This window comes from Antechinus flavipes, chromosome X, assembly GCF_016432865.1.
Source record: "Antechinus flavipes isolate AdamAnt ecotype Samford, QLD, Australia chromosome X, AdamAnt_v2, whole genome shotgun sequence".
NCBI lineage: Eukaryota > Metazoa > Chordata > Mammalia > Dasyuromorphia > Dasyuridae > Antechinus > Antechinus flavipes.
The window spans coordinates 36,513,209-36,531,612 of record NC_067404.1 but is presented as its reverse complement, the minus strand read 5'-3'; the positions used below and the strand labels follow the sequence as shown (position 1 = coordinate 36,531,612).

The following is an 18,404-nucleotide window of genomic DNA, read 5'->3' as shown; positions in this document are numbered from 1 at the left end:
GATGAAAGCTTTGAACTAAATTAGGAATCTTATGAGTTCAAAGGTATCATAGAAGTAGAATGGACAGAGCACAGAAAATGATTGGAAATGGAAGGTTGTGGGAGAAGGAAGGATAAAGCATGTTTTTGAGTTTGCAGAATTAGGTGACTAAGAATGGTGGTGCCTTCATCAGAAATTGGGAGGTTTGGGGGCTGGGGGAAAGAATGAGTTATATTTTAGACATAAGACCATAGATTTAGAGACTGTGAAGGGATCTCAGCGATCATTTATTCCAGCCCTCTTTTTTTACAGAGAGAAAACTGTGGTCCAGAGATGTTATATCATTTGCTCAGGGATACACTACCAATAAGATTCAAATTCAAGTCACATGACTTCAAATATAGTGTTCTTTTCATTTTCCATTTGGGATTATGCTGAGTTCCAGGACGTGCAAGGTACATGCAGCCTTTGGCTGGTGATATAGGACTGGAGTTTATGATGGAGACTAGAGGCTAATTAATTATATATATATATATATATATATATATATATATATATATATATATATATATATATATATTTGGGAGTCATCCATAGAGAGATGGAATTGAATCCAAGGGGGCTAATGAGGTCACTAAGTAGGAGAGTAGAGAGAGAAAAAGAGAGAGCTGGGGCGGAGCCCTGGAGTTTTTCACCTTAATGTTTTCCCATAGTAGCAGAGCTTTCCCAGACACTCCTGCCCAATCACATCATCACTCAGGCTAGTAATGCCAAAGTGAACAAAAGAAAGATTATCAGAAGGGAGAGTTACTTTGGTTTAAAAAAAAAGCCTTCAGTCAATGACAGTGAGAAATACAACAGTAGGAGAAAGCATTTTTTCTTGACCAAGGATTTCCCCTGAACACTAATTAGAGAAGCAATTGGAAACATAATTTGTCTTTCTTTAGAGACTTGAATTTCCTTTGACTCACAAATGGGAGACTTTTCCAGGGACACTTGTTGATTTAGTGAACATTGAAAGTTTTTAATTACTATACAAATGTGAGCTAACTATGTAACAAGACACTAATTTTAAAAAGTGGTGGAAAGACAGATTTGAGGAATTACTGTTAAATTTCAGATCCCACAGTCTCTGCCACTTATTACTGGTGTGACCTTGAAGAAAATCATTTTTTTAAGAATTCTAGTTTTAGTGACAGAAGGGACATAAAAGTTCATTTAGTCCAACCTTCTAATGTTCCAGAGAATAATGGGGCCTAGAAAAGGGAATTGACTTATTATTTAAGGCCACACAGGCAGAAAGTGGGAAAGCCTCAATTTAGACCTAGGTTCCTTAATCAGTCACTCTTTCCATTCAATCAGGGATGCAGTTGACTTCTCTTCTCTGAGACTTTCTTTACCTGTAATATCTAGTTTAAACTATAGTGATCACTCCAAATGTTTTAGGCTCCTATGATGTACTAGAAATCAGGGAGATATGTTTTTCACTTAGATGACACATTGCTACTACTTATTAAATGTATTAACTTAGAGGATAAGTGTACTTTCAGGATGAGTGCCATTAATTTAGTGATGAAGGAAATTCAGTACTCTGAGTTTAGTTATGATTTTTAAAAAATGAATAAGCCTTACAGTCAATTAAATGACCAGTGAATCACGAAGAAGCAGAATCAATGAATATATAAAAGTTCTTCTTCTTCTTCTTGTTTGTCCTTTGAACTATGACATCAAAGAAGTGATACCATGATGTGCAAGTGAATTGTCAATGGTCATACAACCAGTAAATGTCTGAGATTTAAACCCAGGCCCTCCATTTCTAGAGCCATTGTTCTTTCCTGAAGGACTGTGTGAAATAGTCCTACTGACGTTTGCGGCCCTTTTTTTCATAAACATGAAGCACAAGCCGTCTCTATTTTTCTTATGCTATACTTATTTCTGTACATATAGTATCTGAGATATCACCTTCCTCCTTTAATTATTAAATAAACTGTATATAGTTTATATGCACATATTTGCTTGTTGCCTCCTTTATTAGATGATGAAATCTTTGAGTGCAGAGACTATCTTTTGCCAGTTTCTCTAGCCCCAGCACTGAGCATAATGCCAGGAATGTAGTAGGTGCTTAATAAATGTTTATTGACTAAGTAAATGCATGAATTTCTAGCTGGGAGGGATTTTAGAAGGTCTGATAATTCAACCTCCTAATTTTAAAATAAGAGGAAACAGGGACCCATCAAAAGAAAGACACTTGCCCAGGGTCAATAGTAAGCCACATAACAGGGAACCGAACTCAGCTTTTCTGTTTTCAAATTCAAATTGAGCATTATTTCCATTGAACCAAGCTGCCCCCCTCTCTGGAACCAAAGTAATAGCATGAAATTCTCAGACCTGAAAGTTGATTTTCAGATCTTGAAAATCACCTGAATAATTTAATTACCTTCATCTCTTCTTCTTGTTTTTTGATTTTAAGTATTTCTTTTCTTTCAGATTTTACTGAAAATGAAAGTCGAATTAGAGAGATATTGTAGATATCTAGTGCTATGGTACAAGGGAAACAATCCTTTCTGTCTTTCTGTGTCTCTGTCTGTGCCTCTCTGCCTCTCTCTCCTCTCTCTCCTCCCCTTTCTTTTTTTATTAAGAAAGTATGAAGAAGGCCATTCATAAGACAATTTTAATTTGCCTTCTAAAGCTGTGTAATCCTGCAAACTGACTGCCCTAGTTAGGAATTCACATTGGGCAAAACTAAATTATCTTAGCCCATCTTAGCCCTCTTAGTATTTCGGTTCTCTTGAATAGATTTAGCTATTCATAAATGTGTACATTAAGCCCCTAAAACCAAACTTCCTGTGGCTGGCTTGTTTTGGGACATAGCAGCCAGTGCAAGTAAAACTGAAGAGTATCCACCTTGCCAGATGAAGAGACACAGCCCCGGGATTGCTGGTTGTTCTAGGAAATATTCTGCTGCAGCATGGTTCCAATGGAGGAAAGCTAGAAGGGATAGCAAGGGGGCAGTAGGGTCTTCCTGTGTATCTACACGCCAAATTACCTCTGCAGCACCTTCATTCTCAATTCTCCAGGAAAAAAATATGCTTTATTTGTCGCTTATGGGAAGAGTAATCTTATCAAGTACTTTTAAGATTTCCAAGATACTTTTTCTTACTACAGCCTTGTGAAATAGGTGATACCATGACTATTAGCTCTATTTAAAGTGTCATGAGTGCCTGTGGTCTTCAGGAACAGGAGAAGAGGGTCTGTTGCAGTAGTCAGAGGATCCTGATTTCAAATTCTGCCTCTGAGGCTTATAGCCTATGTGAACTTGGACAGTTGCTTTCACCTCCCCCCACTCCAAGAGACTTATCTCTAAAATGAGAGGGAGGGGTTACATGATTCTCAAATACTTTGTAACTCTGAATCTTATTTCTGCAAGTCCAGCACTTTTTCCAAAGCAACTTATTGTTTTGCAGTGGTTCTCAAAGTAGGGTCTAGAGAATCCTGGGGATCTCTGAAACCCTTTTAGAGGGTATACAAATTCAAAAATAGTTTTTATTTCCAATATGGTAAATGTCTATAAATATAATCCAGATAAACAAAAACGCTTTGGAGAGATCCTCAATAATTTTTAATAGAATAAAGATACTGAAAACAAAAGTTTCAGAACCACTGGATAGCATGTTGTCTTTCAGGAAGTGAGGGAAAGGTGAATCCCCCTCCTCTTTCCTTAGTACCTCTAACCTCCCCTGTTTCTTTGGGCTTCTGGGCTTGTTTCTAATTCAGTCATGACTCACAGAAGGAGGGTAGATGAATGCAGTGCCTATCTCTCAGGCCCTCGGTTTGCCTCTTCTTAAGTCATGCTGTCTGATCTTGCTGATTCCCATTCCTGGAACGCTTTCTCTCCCAACCTCAAACGCTCGGAATCTCTGACTTCCTTCAAGACTCAGCTCAAATCCCACCTTTTCTAGAAGTACTTTTCTGTTCTCTCCCTTACCTGCAGTTGCTGGCAGCTTTCTCTTTAATGTTACCTTCCCTTTACTCTATATCTGTTCTGTAGATCATTAGAGTTTATATATATACACACACATACACACATGTATAGGAACTAGCACAGTGCCTAGAACATAATTAAGGATTAATAAACACTTGTTGACTGACTAATGTAATAAATACTTAGATTCTGCAAGCTAAGCTTCAGCAATATGTGAAATGAGAATTACTAGAAGAGCAGGCTGGTTTTCAAAGAGGTAGAGAAACTAGAGGCCAAATTGCCAGCATTCACTGAATTATGGAGAAAGCAAGGGAGTTCCAGGAAAACATCTACTTCTGCTTCATTGACTACACTAAAACCTTTGAGTTTGTGGATCACAACAAAATACGGGAAGTCCTCAAAGAGATGGGAGTACCAGATCATCTTACTAGTCTCTTGAGGAACCTGTATGTATGTCAAGAAGCAGCATGGAACAATTTATTGGTTTTAGATTGGAAAAAGAGTCCAATCTGGCTGTTTATTGTTACCTTATTTATCGTTACATCATGCAAAATGCCAGGCTGGATGAATCAAAAACTAGAACCAAGATTGTCAGGAGAAATAGTAACAGTCTCAGCTATGACACCACTCTAATGGTAGAAAGTAAAGAGGAACTAAGAAGCCTCTTGTTGAGCATGAAAGAAGAAAGTATAAAAGCTGGCTTGAAGCTTAACACCCAAAAAACGAAGATCTTGGCAACTGGTCCCATCATTTCTTGGCAAATAGATGGGGGTAGGATGGGAATGGAAGCAGGGTCAGCTTTTATGTTCTTGGGTTCAAAGATCACTGAAGATGGTGATTACAGCCATGAAATTAGAAGACATTTGCTTCTTGGTAAGCAAGCTATGGCAAATCTTGACAGTATACTAAAAAGCAGAGTTATCACCTTGCTGACAAGGTCCGTATAGTCACAGCTATCACTTCTGCAGTAGCAACATATGGCTGGGAGAATCCAATTATAAGGAAAACTAAGCACTGAAGAATGTGGAATTGTGATGCTGGAGAAGACTTTTGAGAGTCCCTTGAACAACAAAGAGATCATATCAGTCAATACTTAAAGATTTGAATTCGCTTTATTCAGTAGAAGGTCAAATATTGAAGCTCAAACACTTTGGCCACATAATGAGAAGAGGGACTCATTGGAAAAGACCCTGACGTTGGCAAAGATTGAAAGGCAAAAGGAGAAGGGGATGGGAGCAGGAGATGAGAAGGATAGATAATATCATAGAAACAATGAATTAAATGAAGATAGGGAAAGATAGAAGGGCAGCCCTGTTGTGTTATGGTCCTTGGGTCAGACACAACTGAGAAACAATTTAAATTCTTATCAATTGACTAGGATTAGAGTGATGATAACACTTAGTCCTACTCAATCACATATGTGGCATTTCTTTTTTTTTTTTTTTTAAATTATGCTTTATTTGTTTATTTTGACATTCATTTAAAAAACAATTCTAAGTTTCCAATTCTCTCCCTCCCTTTCTCATCCATTGAGAAGGCAAGCAATAAGATATTATACATGTGAAGTTATAAGAACATATTTCCATATTAGCCATGTTGCAAAAAAATAAGAAAAAACAAGTTAAATTTTAAAGTCTGCTTTGATATGCACTCCCTCCAAGTTCATCAATTCTCTTTTTAGATTGTTTTTCTTTTTTTTGTGTTCTAGGCAACATTTTTCTTCATGAGTCCTTTGGAATCATTTGGGATTATTAGAATCAAAATGTCAGAGTATTCAGGTCTTTAGGGCAGCTAGATAGTACAATGGATAGAGCATCAGGCCTGAAATTCAAATTTGGCCTCAGAAACTTACTACTTGTATGACCTTGGGCAAGACCGGTTTGCCTTTGTTTCCTTATCTGTAAAATGAGCTAGAGAGGAAAAAAAGAAATCATTACAGTATCTTTGCCCAGAAAACCCCAAATAGAGTCACAAAGTGTTGGCTACATTTGGACAAGCCAAATTTTTCACAGTTGATCGTCATTTTATGTGACATTTTCTGATGCCACAGTTTGGGAAGTATGATGATAAATTGAAGAGTATTCAGAGGAGGGAAGGTAACAAGAATGATGAAGGCCCTCTAGATTATACCATATGAGAATTGATTGAAAGCACTGACCATATTTCATTTGGAAAAGAGAAGACTTAGAGGACCAAGGTAGATTGGATTCTACTGGATTCTTCTTCCCAAATGTGCCACATGTACCTTAAACTCAACATCTCTTCTCTGTGTCAAAGTGCTTCCAAGGTTTTTTACTTGCATTGATAGTACCACCATTTCCATAGTTTCCTTGCTGCTAGGATATCTTAGCTTTCCCCCCTTTCTCAACCACTCATTGGCCAAGTCTAGTGGATTCTACCTTTATGGTATTCCTCAACATCTTCTCCCTTTTCTCCACTTGCAACCACTACCCGTGTTAAGGCTTTTGTTACCTCTTGTTTGAGATGCAATAGTAGCCTCCTAACTGATCTCTGCCTTCTAAGCTTTCCTGTCTTCATCTATCACAGCTACCAAGATAACTACTTAATGCGCAAGTCTGACCATAGTAGCTCACAAATCTGCTGTGTAACATGTCAGACCCTCCACATGTGGCTTCAATGTCTCTTTCTAGACTTAGAACACATCAGTCTCCTTTTTTGAAATGTGGGTTCCCAACAAACTACACTGTGTATTCTCTGACTTGAACCTTCCCCACTGTTCATTCTTACAGGCCTTTACTTTGCCTTAAATGTAGTCCTTTCTCTAGAACTTTCTGAATTTTCTTGCTTCAAAGCTCATTGTGAGTGTTACCTCTCCACTGTGAAGTCTTCTCTATGTGTTCTTTCTGGCCCGATTTCTCTAGAGAACTTTGTCTGGATCTCTCATTTGTTCCTCTCCCCAACTCCCTACCCATCTGTTCTACTTCTTTAGGTTTTTTTTTTTTTTTTTTTTTGCACAGTTTGCAGGTCATATCTGCCTAATAGAACTTAAGCTCTAGAAGTGCTGGGACTCTTCTGTTTTGGGGTGTGGGAGAGCCGTATTTGTTTTGTTTTGCATCTGGCTGCCTCCAGTCCTGGGCACAGTCAGTTTCTGTAGAGTATCTGGCATTGAACAAATGTGGAATTGTTTAGGACAGACTTGAAGCATGAAGAAATGAATCAAAGGCAGGCAGTAAGCATAAGGGACACGAGGGACACTTGTGAGTGGAAGGCATCTCAGATGCATTCACCAAAGGCGGTCCCCCAAGCCGGGACACCGATTCGGCTGTTGTGCTGCTGACTGTGAAAAGGGAAAGCTCTTCGTGGCTGCGCCCTTTCCCTTGTAATCATTGACTGATTGGACACCTGCCCGGTCCTTAGCTCCAAGAAGACAAAGCTTGGTTCTTCCCAGGCCTAAACCACACTTGGGATATTCTCTGTGCTTCCAGATGTCAGCTTCTTCTCCCACTCTGTGTATTTAAATGGACGGGGAAAGTCGGAAGTGAGTCAGTAGCCAAGGATGCACCCCTTCCTTCATCTCTAAGAGAGATCACTACCCATGAGATAGTGTGCTCGAATCCCCCTCTAAAAAAGGTCCATGATTACTGTTACCTTAGCTGTTACACTAGATCGTAATCCTGAGTCTGAGGATAAGGGAGGATGGCCCGCCTGTGGGAACTTCTGGGCCAGATAATTGACCCAGTGAGGATGCCAAAGAATTTATTATGACCCAGAGAGGATGCCCTGGGAAATGTTATCTTGTGGTCAGTAGTGAGATCAGGGGGTACGGATCAGGGGCGCTCTCGTGGCAGAGATTTTGCAGCGAGAGAGTAGGTAGGCGGTCTTAGAGTCTGGACCACCGGGCTCAAGTTCTGATTCGGCTACAAGTACCGGCCGAGTGACCCTGGAGCAGTGGCTTCGACTCAGTGCTCACATGCAAGTCTAACAGATCTCAGTAGCTAAGAAAGGACCGGTCCGCCCAGGCTGCTGAAATGGCCGGGCAGCCAGCCAGGACACAGGAGGGGAGCTGGGGAGGCTCCAATACATCTTCGATGGCTGCTTCTCCCCCTCGGCCCTCGGCCCTGGACTCATTGAGCACAGTTAGCTGACCCCCGTCCCCGCCTCCACCTCGTTCCTTCCCGGCATTTCCGGCCAGCTTCTCGGCCAGGCCCATTTCTAGTCCCGACTGGCACAGGAATTGCTGGGGCCGCCGTAGCTCCTCGGGCGGCACCTGCTGCTGCAGGTTCCTGTTATCGGGCTAACTGAGAGCTCTTTTGGTATGTTAAGGAGCTATTCAGCGGGAGAGCCGCGAGAAACCCGGGACTTCCTTCAGCTCCGACTTTTCTCCCCTCTCCCCGGTCTGGACCATTTGTGGGGCAATTCACATCCCTGCCCCCAGGGTAGCTGCTTGGGGCCAGAAACTCTGGCCTGGGAGGCCCGAGACTTGCCGTTGCCTAGACGTGTGACCTTGGGCAAGCCCCTTCCCCTGTCGTGAGCCTCCGTTTCCACCTCTGTAAAAAGAGGCTATGCTGGGTGGGGGCGAGGGAGGGCTGAACGCGGTGACCCCTAAGTTCCCGTCCAGTTCTAAGAGAACCGGAGGCTCCGGGCTCCTCTCGGCTAGGTCATTCTTCCTGCTTGGGAAATGCCTGCATAAAACAGGTTCCCACCTCCCACCCCCCGCTGGGCCGCTGGCTAAACACTGGCCGGGCCTGGGTGGCTCCTTCGATTTTGATGCAAGCTAAAAAGGAAATCAGTGTTCCATCCTCAAGTTCACTGGGCCCTTGTTATAACCGCCTCTCCCTCTCATCTTCAAACGAGATGTAATTGATTAGGCTGAATGCCGGCTGCCGGGAACTCGCTCAAACGCTCCGCCATCGCCCTTCAAACATAAAGCGACTACTGTGCTGCCAGTGGGTTTTTTTTTCCTCCAGGCATTCCGAGTTCAGGGGTCTTCTTAGGCCTCCCCCCACCCCCGCCCCACCCCCGCCCCACCCCCATCCACCTTTTGAACCTTTTCCAGCTCGCTTAGGATCTGGGCTTAGCAGCCTTGCAGCTGTTTTTCCACCCCAAACAATTAAAGGTGACTTCACTGGAGCCCCGTATTGTTTCTTCTCCTAGCCTGACCCGAACATGTGAACCCCTTTGCATGATATATGCAACAGTTGCAATAGAAATTGCGAGGAGAAAAAATGCTGGAACAATGAGAGGCAGATGGTCCTGCCTACGGGTCCCTGCCTCCAGCTAACCTGCAGAATGTAAACAGAGCTTGTGGACAGCCTGCCAGGCGGCTATCTCTCCTCCCCAGCCGAGGTGTTAACAGCGCTGCCCCTTCCCCCGTGCTGCTTCTGCAACTCCCTTGGAACTTGTTGCCTTTCCAATTGTACAAACCTCCGGAATCGAACTACTGGGGGCTTGTCACTTTCCAGAGAGCCAACCGCTGGACTTTAGGGTCATGTTCAGTCTTCAACTTGGGAGGGACCTTGGAGGTCATCCCAGAGGGGACTACGCGGGGCGAGCGCGCACACACACACACACACACACACACACACACACACACACTCACTCACTCACTCACTCACTCACTCACTTACTCACTCACTCTCAGCGTTTGCTTTTGCCATTACTGAGAGCTCCCAGGCATTTTGATGGCGCAAATAAGAAAGCCATTGGCCGGGAAGACATTTCGCCGGTGCTGAATGGTATGGGCGGAAATGGGGTTTTAACATTGTCAGCTAGAAAATGACCTCTCCCGGAGTGGAATACTCCAGGCATCGGGGTTGGGGTTTTGGAGGCGCCTTATCGCTTTTCATGAATCCTTGATATTACTGCTTCTTTGGGCATGAGTATTTTATTTCAAAAAGAGTCGAGGGGCTTGGCCACAGAGAGGTGGGAATTCTGTTCTAACCTGGGTGTCGTGTAACTGGGTTCCTTATTGTGTGACCTTGGGCCAGTCAGTTCTCTCTCCCAGAGCTTTCAGTTCAAAGAGAGAGAGGGCCTAGATGATTTTTCAGGCCGTTTCCAACACTTAAATTGATGACCGATGTTTATTTTTGCCTTACCGGGGATTTCCTGGCATTCTTACATTCAAATGCAGATTTCTTAGTTACCAATAAAATTGAATGACTGGGAGAGAAGGTAATTGAAACCTCTATTGAACTTTGCATAGATAAGGTGTCTGAGAATTTAACCGCTTGGTCCCCAGAGCCTTTTTTCTTAACTCACAGTTGTTATTCCTTCAAACCCTGTAGTTGTGGCTTCTGAAAGTCTCTTCCATATAGCTGCTACTACAAAGATAAGGTGGGGGAGGGGGGCTTGAATTTCTCTAGGGAGATTCTCTCTCCCCTGGGGGAAAGGGGAGACTGGGAAGAAAAATAAGGAGCCTGCTCCTTTTCTGTGGGAAGACACATCTTTACTGGGATAAAAAGCAATGGTTTTTGTTTGACCGGCCCTGTGATTTCTTCTATGTCGGGATCGTTTGGTGCCCAGAATTTCTTCTTCTGATGTGGACTGGCTTCTCGGCAACTTGGTTTTAAGAAAAATGCCTTGTCCAAAGGATACACGTTCGGTCCGTGTCGAAGGAAAGACTTGAAGTCAGGTTTTCAGGATTTCGAGGCTAGCTTTTTATCCACTGTTTGATTCCATCTCTAAACAGCCTCTTAGTGGGTTTCGAGCTGGACCTAGTGCATCGATGTTGGAGAAGTGAGCTTTCTCCCGAATTACTGGGTAACTCTAGGGCTAGCTAGACAGTTTCTTATCATCAAAGTCTGCACCAAAAAGAGGCGTTTTAGAAAATTCCAAAAACCTGTATCCTAAATAGCACTTGTGCCTTCTCTATGAAGTTCTGCTCTCGTTCAGCAGGTAGGGAAAGTCACATTGTAGTGGGAACTGCTGAATTTGATAGTGAAAATTCATTTTCCACTTCCTCCTGCAACTGCAGCAGGAGTTGTGAAAGACCATCAGGTGCCTTTGACCAGAGCAAAAACCTTTCCTTGCATCTGTTGCTCATGATTTCATTTCCATACTAATACATGAAAGGCTTCATGGCATTGTAGACAGAGGGCTAAGATTTAGAGCTGGGAAGACTTGGATTTGAATTCCACCTCCCAGACTTACCTCTCAGTTTCAGTTTCCTCAGCTGTAAATGGCCTAATGAGACCTGGAGTTAGGGTGGGGTTCAAATGAGATAATGTAGGGGAAGTGCTTTAGAAGGTATTGCATAATTGTCAGTTTATGTCGTTGATAATATTATATGTGCCCTCTGACTATGGCAAGATGAGATACTTATTTTTCACAAACATGATAGATTCCAGCATCCGAAGAATATTCAAAGGCACAAGTAATTGATTTCCTACTCTGCTTACTCCTCGGAGGGGCATGTTCTAGTCACAAGCAAGCCATATTCCTCTGGGCTGTTACTCTCCTGTAAATTACCCGATGACAGGTGCCCAGTTCTCCAATGTTGGTGATCCCGCCTTCTTCCTCCTCAGTGCCAGGACCAGTCTCATTGGGTACACAAAGCTACGTGGATTCTCCCAAAGTTCCCTTCACTTTGGTACTAAAGAAAAGCTTATCCATTTCATCCATAGTTATACTTATTTACTCATCTAATTCAGTGGTTCCTGCTTCCTAATCATGGACCATGGTGAAATATTCTCTCCCTAGCCTGTATTTTGTACCCGGTTTCTAAGAAAAGGAAACAGGAAGGTTAATCACTCCCCTCCTCCCACCCCCGCCCCCACCCCCACCCCCACCCCCCATTATGGAAGAGAAACTAAGAGGTGAATCACTTCTAATGGCTTTCTCAGGTAGGCTGGCAACTTCATTCAATCCTATATTTCTTAACCACTTAAAAGCTTCCCTTGTGTCGAATTTTCATTTCCTCTGATAACAAGCTGGTGTGTTTCAGGATTTTTGTTGGGGTTGGAATTGTTTTTATAGAGAGGTGTGAAAGCATTTTGGGAAGAGTCCTAGCAGAAAAGCTGCTGTGCCTCTATCCCTGATAGTCCCTTTTATTTCCAGAGAATTGGCAGTTGTTCCCACATCAGTTCCTTTCTATTGGAGCTATTCAAGCATCAGGGATTATATGTCTTTATATCACCAGTTAACTGTTTTTCCAGAGAAACCTTGATAATTAAGGTTCTGTTGGACTGATGGAGATAGTGGGACTTGAAATCAAAATCTTTTATACTTCCCTTACCCATCTCATCACACAAGCTGACAACTCTTCTTCCTGAACCATTACAGCATTAAAAGATATTGGGTATATACATAACAACAGGATTATGGATTTAGAACTGGGAGGGACCTCACTTTTCTAATCCAATCTCCTCATTTGACAGATGAGGAAAATTGAGGGCTGGAGCAGGAAAAGTGACTTGCCTTAATGTTTCTTAGGCATTAAACACAGGACACAGGGTCCTGGGACTTCAAATCTAGCCCTCCTCCCTTACTTTAGAGCACAACACCTGAATTTCTCTCTCTTCCTCTCCTTCCCCCCCACCTCTCTACCTACCTATTTTATTTGTTCTGAAACTCTCCCAATATATTTCTAAGTGCTTTCTTTTACGTTGTACTCCTGGAAAGTAACTGGCAAGTATAACAATGCCCTTGACTGGTGAGAGGGCGGGCTCCAGTTTTTAGAATATAGTCCAGCATAGGCTTTAAGCACACTAAATCCTCCTAGTTCTCTTTCTTCCGTGGCACTTTCTCCTACCTTTTGGCTTAAAAAAAAATGCCAAATCATCACCCTGTGCGAATTTGATTGAGGTGACGCCGGCCGAATCCTTCTTTGCCTGGACTCATTCCAACTCGTATTTCCCCCCACACCGGAGACAACTTGAAAGAAATCCAACTAGGAGTGTATGGGGCCTTGCTTGTGTCAAACACTTCGCTAACGTCTTTGGAGGGAACAAAAGGGAGGGGGTAAAGTCTCAAGACCCAATTCTCCTCAATAAAACTCACCCTGGAGCCTAGAACATTTTTTAAGCCTCGGTAGGTGAAACTAAAAAGTTCAGCTCTCTCCAGGAAGATAGAAATTTGCCTCGGGCCACTGCAGCAAGTGGTAAAAGTCTTCCGTGTGTAAAGAGCGGAAGGTTTGAGGTTTTGTCAGTGAGGCAGTCGGCTTAGGGACTTGGAAGTGAAATCCTGGGAACAGGGAAGCTAAGGCTGGAGTCTGGTGCTTGGGGGGAGCCTAGGAGATTTCTTTCAGAAATTTGCAGTGATGTGGGGAAGCGTGAGCCCCAAGTTCCCCCAGTGCTCCCTCCCAAGAAGCCTGCGGGAAAAATCTCGGGAGGTGAATCTGCTGCCTGAGCCTCTGTTTACCTCCTTGGGACACTCTAAGCGCCCAGAAGCGGAGCGGGACACACTGAGATATTTCAGTAGGGCAGGGTCATCGGGCAGCCGAAGTTTCGTTCCTTGCGGTCGGCCGAGTGACAGGACTTTTAAGGGATTACCGCAGCCACCTTTCGTTGACCGAAGAGCGGGCGAACAAAAATAAAGAAAACAAACCTTCGGTTTGGGTGGTATTTTTTAATGCCTCAGATCGTTGGAGCGCAAAAGGGACATTTAGAAACGGAAGGTCATTTAGACCAAGCCCCTGATTTTACAAATGAGGAAACCGAGGTACAGGGACTTGCCGGAAGCCACCCCGGTAGTAAAGGGGGACAGAACGGGGATCTGAAGTCAGATGTTCTCTCCCGAGCCAACTCCCCGCTACACTCGGTGGCACGGAGGGCGGGGAGAGGAGGAAGGGGGTAAGTGAGGGGTGAGAGCTCGAAACCAGGGAAGGCTTTAATGATTGGGAGGAAAACACTCTAAGCTGGGGTTTGTGGCAGCTTTTTAAAAAGAGGGGAAATGGGACATTAAAAGCGGTCTGGAGATCTCTAGGCGGGAGGGGCAACGGGGCGCAGAAGGGGAAGAGAGGGAAGGGAAGCCCCAAACGGTAATCTTTGTTTTCTTTATCTTCTCGCCCGAGCCACGGGTAAGCATTTTCTTTTGAAATGTCATAATTAAGCTCTCCCGCCAGGTTTTTAGTTTTGGCGATAATTCCAGTTCGGCTCGGGTTTGGAGCAACTAGCCCAGCTCCCCCCGAGGGGCAGCTAGGAGGTCTATAATACACTCTGCTCTTTGCGGCTCGGGGAACCTCTCCCGGGAAACCCAGCTCAGCTGCTCGGTCCGACTATGCAACAAGTTACAGCCCCCTTAGTGCCCGAACCTGCCACTCGAACCGCCCGCTTTGTGCCCACTTAGGTGACTCTGAATTAGTTAAAAGGTGAGGATGGTGGAAGGTAGATTCTCTGATATTCGATTGGTCCTTTCTTCTCCCTTGAGAAAAAACTTCACGACAAACTGTGGGGCCGCAGACCATTTCTAATCGCCCTTCGGGGAAGAAGAGCAAGTTTTCCCTCCTTTCCTTCCCTTCCCCCCCCAAGCCCCACAGCACCCACTCCTCCCCCCGCCTTCCCCCCCCCCCCCAGTTTAAAAACGAAATGTTACAAAATCGCCAAGACTCGTGTTATTACCGGTTCTAAAATTTATTGAGCTCTCCTCTCGGAGATCAGGGGAAAGTCTTTTAAAAAGCTCACACAAATCCCCCCACCCACCCCACCCCCAAACCCTAACACATTTGCTGCCGCTTCTGATGTTTTTGTTTGTAGAAGCCACGAACTCAGCATCCATCGAAAACTCCCACCCCACTTTTATACAGAAGCTTACAAACCCAAGAGCGCGGTGAGGAAAGAACACACGACTTACTATAAATTAGAAGCTTGCCTTTGCGACCTGAAGAATACACTTTTTTTCCCCCCAAGGCGAGGAGACGGGGAGCGTGACGCTAAAATGGTCGGGATAGAACGCTAAACGAGACTAGGTGAAGCGAGAACTATTTAAACAAGTGTAAACAGTCGGCCCCCTTTCCCTGCTTCCCCAACTTATTCCACGTCTAAAACAAAACCTGACAATGCGAGATATTGAATTAAACACAAAGAATTGGCACTACGGATAGATAAGCTACGGGGAGGGGGAGGGGGAAGAGGAGGCCTTCTCTGTTTTCCAAACATCACAGAAATGCCCAGCAAACATAGGGGAAGGAGAAGGGGAAATGGAAGGGAAAGGGGAAATGGAAGGGAAAGGGGAGAGGGGCGGCGGGTGAGGAATGTTGTGCACTAGAAAAGAAATCTTATACTCGGTATTTCCCCAAGTCACTGGATAGTTCAGATCGGTTCAGCCACGCACGCGAAGCTGGAGGCAGTCCCGACTTCAGAGAAGGCTGCTCGGGAAGGCAAGGCTGCAGCGGGAGAGGAGGTGAAGAGCAGGGCACAAGGGATGGTTGCTGGCTCGTCGTCTGGTTTGCTTTGGGCCGGTCGGGTGGCTCAGATATGAGTCAGTGGCACGGTGCCGTTCACCGCAGTCCCGGCACTTTGGTAGTGTTGGTGAACGCTGTGCAATCGGCTGCCCTGCAGGGACGAAGCGTCTGTGGCGTCTCCCCCCGGCGGGAGGTACATGCTGATCATATCCCTCAGGTCACCCAGACAAGCCCTCTGCGAGTGGGCGCTGATGGCGGGCGGCGGCGGGGAACTGGGCTCCGACTTCACCACGGAGCCCATGGAGCCCAAGCTCATGGCGGCGGCGGCGGCGGCGGCGGCGCCGGGCTGCTGGCCGTAGGCGGCGGCCGCGGCGGCGGGAGACATGCCGCCGTAGGTCGAGGCGGCGGCGGCGGCGGCGGCGGCGTTCATGTAGGTCTGGGCGGCCGGCATCATGGGGCTGTACTGCAGGCCGGCCATGTCGTAGCGGTGCATCTGCTGCAGCTGGGGGCTGTTCATGCCCGGGTGCTGAGTGTAGCTGAGCTGCTCCGGCATCAGCGAGTACGCCCCGTTGGCCCAGCCGTTCATGTGCGCGTACGTGTCCAGCCTCTGGCCCACCCCGACGGGGCTGTTGACGGCCGCGGTGCCGGGGGGGAGCAGGTTGCCGGGCAGGGAGTACTTGTCCTTCTTCAGGAGCGTCTTGGTCTTCCGCCGGGGCCGGTATTTGTAGTCTGGGTACTCTTTCATGTGCACGGCGCGCAGCCTCTTGGCCTCGTCGATGAAGGGCCGCTTCTCGGCGTCTGTCAGCAGCTTCCAGTCGGCGCCCAGCCGCTTGCTGATCTCCGAGTTGTGCATCTTGGGGTTCTCCAGGGCCATCTTGCGTCTCTGCCCCCGGGACCACACCATGAAAGCGTTCATGGGCCGCTTCACTCGGTCCTGGTCGCTACTGCTGCCGCCGCCGCTGCCGCCGCCCCCTCCCCCGCCTCCCGCGTTCGCTCCGCTCTTGCCGGTGCCCCCGGGGGCTGCGGTGCTGCCCGCTCCCGCAGGAGGCCCCTGGACTACCGGGCTTTTCATCTCACTCTCCAGGAGACTGTACATGGCAGGGGCTGGCAGGAGGTGCGCCAGTTTGCCTGTTGGACGCTCGCGAGGCGGGAAGGGAAGAGAAAGAAACGATCGGTGGGGGATTGGGTGGGAGGGGGGCGGGAAGAGTCTGAGGTCCCAGAGACTGCAGCAACTTTTCGACCTCCGCCTCTACCGTGGCCTCTGTGGTCGCCGCCAGCCGCCGGCTGAGCCTCGCTTTACCTCTTCGCCGCGCACTTCTCGGCACCTCGGGGCTCCCTTCACTGCCTGCCGGCGGTTAGCACCGGGTTCGGGGGGGTGGGGGAACACAAAAACACACAGACGGGCGTCTGTGTCCCTAAGAACGAGCACACACAAAACACAAACACGCACATACACTCGCGAGTTGGGATGCCTCCGGAGCTCCCGGTTTCCCGGACGCTCCTTCAGCTCTCTAGGTCTCCTCTCCCCTGGAGGAGCCTGATTGACTGCCTATAAATGAACAGGCGACAGCCAATCAGAGCGCAGATCCCGACAGGCCCCGGAGAAGACGAATTGACCAGTTGTAAAACTTTCGCTGGGGGGTGGGGGTGCTCTTTGTCACCCGGTGTCGGATTCAATTCCGCGTCGGGATCTGGAGAATTACTTGGGTGGGCGGGGGTGGGGGGAAGGAATGAGGAGGAGGAAGGAAGAAGGAGGGAGGTCGGGAGAGAGACTGAGAGACAGAGGCGGGGGGTGGTGGGGTGCGGTGGGGGTGGGGGGAAGGACGCCGCCGCTGATCTAAATTGGAGGGCCTTTTAACCTTAAGGGCTCCCCTGGAATAAATCAGAACTGGAAGCGATTAAATGATAAGAGAAGAGGCCGGGATTTTCTTCTGGTTTCATTGCTGCCCGGTCCCGGAATTCCCGGTAGGAGAGAGAGTGCACCTTCAGCTCCCTCGTTTTCTGTTAGATGTTTAAAAAAAAAAAAAAAAAAAAAAAAAAAGTGTGAATCTGGAGCTAGTGAGTTGTGAGTAGGTGTGGCGCCGGGGTCCCGGCACTTCCCGGGCAATATTGGGAACTCCTTGGACACTCCCTCTTCTTTATTTAGCTGTTTTTGTGCCCCATAACTACTGGGGGGAAGTGATGCTATTAGGACCACAATCGTAGCCTTCTACGGCACTTGAGCTTCTTCTGTTCTGATACTTTGCTGACAGGGAACCCTCTGGAGAGAGTAGATTCGATCCCGCGACTCACTTTTAAAGACTTGAAATCTCTTAATAAATTAACATCACACTCCTCCTCCCGTGATTCCCTCTCCCTCTCCACAGTTAACTTGTCCACTGCCCTCGCAGCACCCAGTATCTATCCCGGCCCACCCATCAGTTCCGGAGCCTTGAAGCTTGGGGATGGAGAGGGGAGAGTGACGCGCCCAAGCCCCAGGGGGTAGAAAGTACCGCTGAACCCCCAGGCCTTGGAGAACGAGAGCAAAGGGCCCTGCAGGCGGTAGGAAGGAGGAGGCCGAGCTTGCCCAGCCCGGGAGCCCCAGCGGCGGAACCAAACCGAATTCAGACATTACTGCGGGGAAGTGCGGGAGAGGGGCTGCGAAGAGTACAAGAGTGTCCTTAGCTCCTTCCAGGGTTCCCTCTTCCCCCTCCGTCCCCCTCAACTTGGGGAAAGGGAAACTGGTGTTTGCCTTTGGTTTTCTGCGGGTGCTCGCTATTAGGACCCAGAATGACCACACCCCTCATTTGAAAAGTGGAAACTGAGGCTCAGACTAAGAAAAAGACGAGCCGCAGGTCACAGTATTGGGGGGGGGCGGCCCGAAGCAGCTTTGGGACATTCGTCCTTGGTTCACCGTCCCGTGCTCTTTCCAAGCTGTCTCTTTTGTGGGATAAGGAGGAATCAGCCAGGCCCCCCTTTTCCCTCCTCTCCTCCTGCACCCCCAGCTTTCTCCCGTTCCCTTCTTCTCCTCTTTTGCCATTTCGGGTTTTTTCCACTCCGCTGGTGCTGAAGGGGCGGGGCCTGGCCCTCGGAAAATCCGTTTGCATGGCAACCCGAAGCCTCCAGTGAAAGAAAGAACTTTTTTTTTTTTTTTTTGGGGGGGGG

The 18,404-nt window shown here is 46.8% G+C and overlaps 1 protein-coding gene across 1 annotated transcript; it reads right to left on the bottom strand.

The window, feature by feature from the left end:
• Positions 1-14,522: 14,522 nt before the first annotated feature.
• On the bottom strand, positions 14,523-16,377 carry SOX3 (SRY-box transcription factor 3). Its single transcript, XM_051968487.1, has one exon. It carries the CDS (start codon positions 16,354-16,356, stop codon positions 15,328-15,330), a length of 1,029 nt encoding a protein of 342 aa, XP_051824447.1. The 5' UTR covers positions 16,357-16,377; the 3' UTR covers positions 14,523-15,327.
• Between the last annotated feature and the right edge of the window lie 2,027 nt (positions 16,378-18,404).

Bases quoted from the DNA above. Each gene is read 5' to 3' on its own strand.
- SOX3 (XM_051968487.1), bottom strand. From the start codon at position 16,356: ATGTACAGTCTCCTGGAGAGTGAGATGAAAAGCCCGGTAGTCCAGGGG.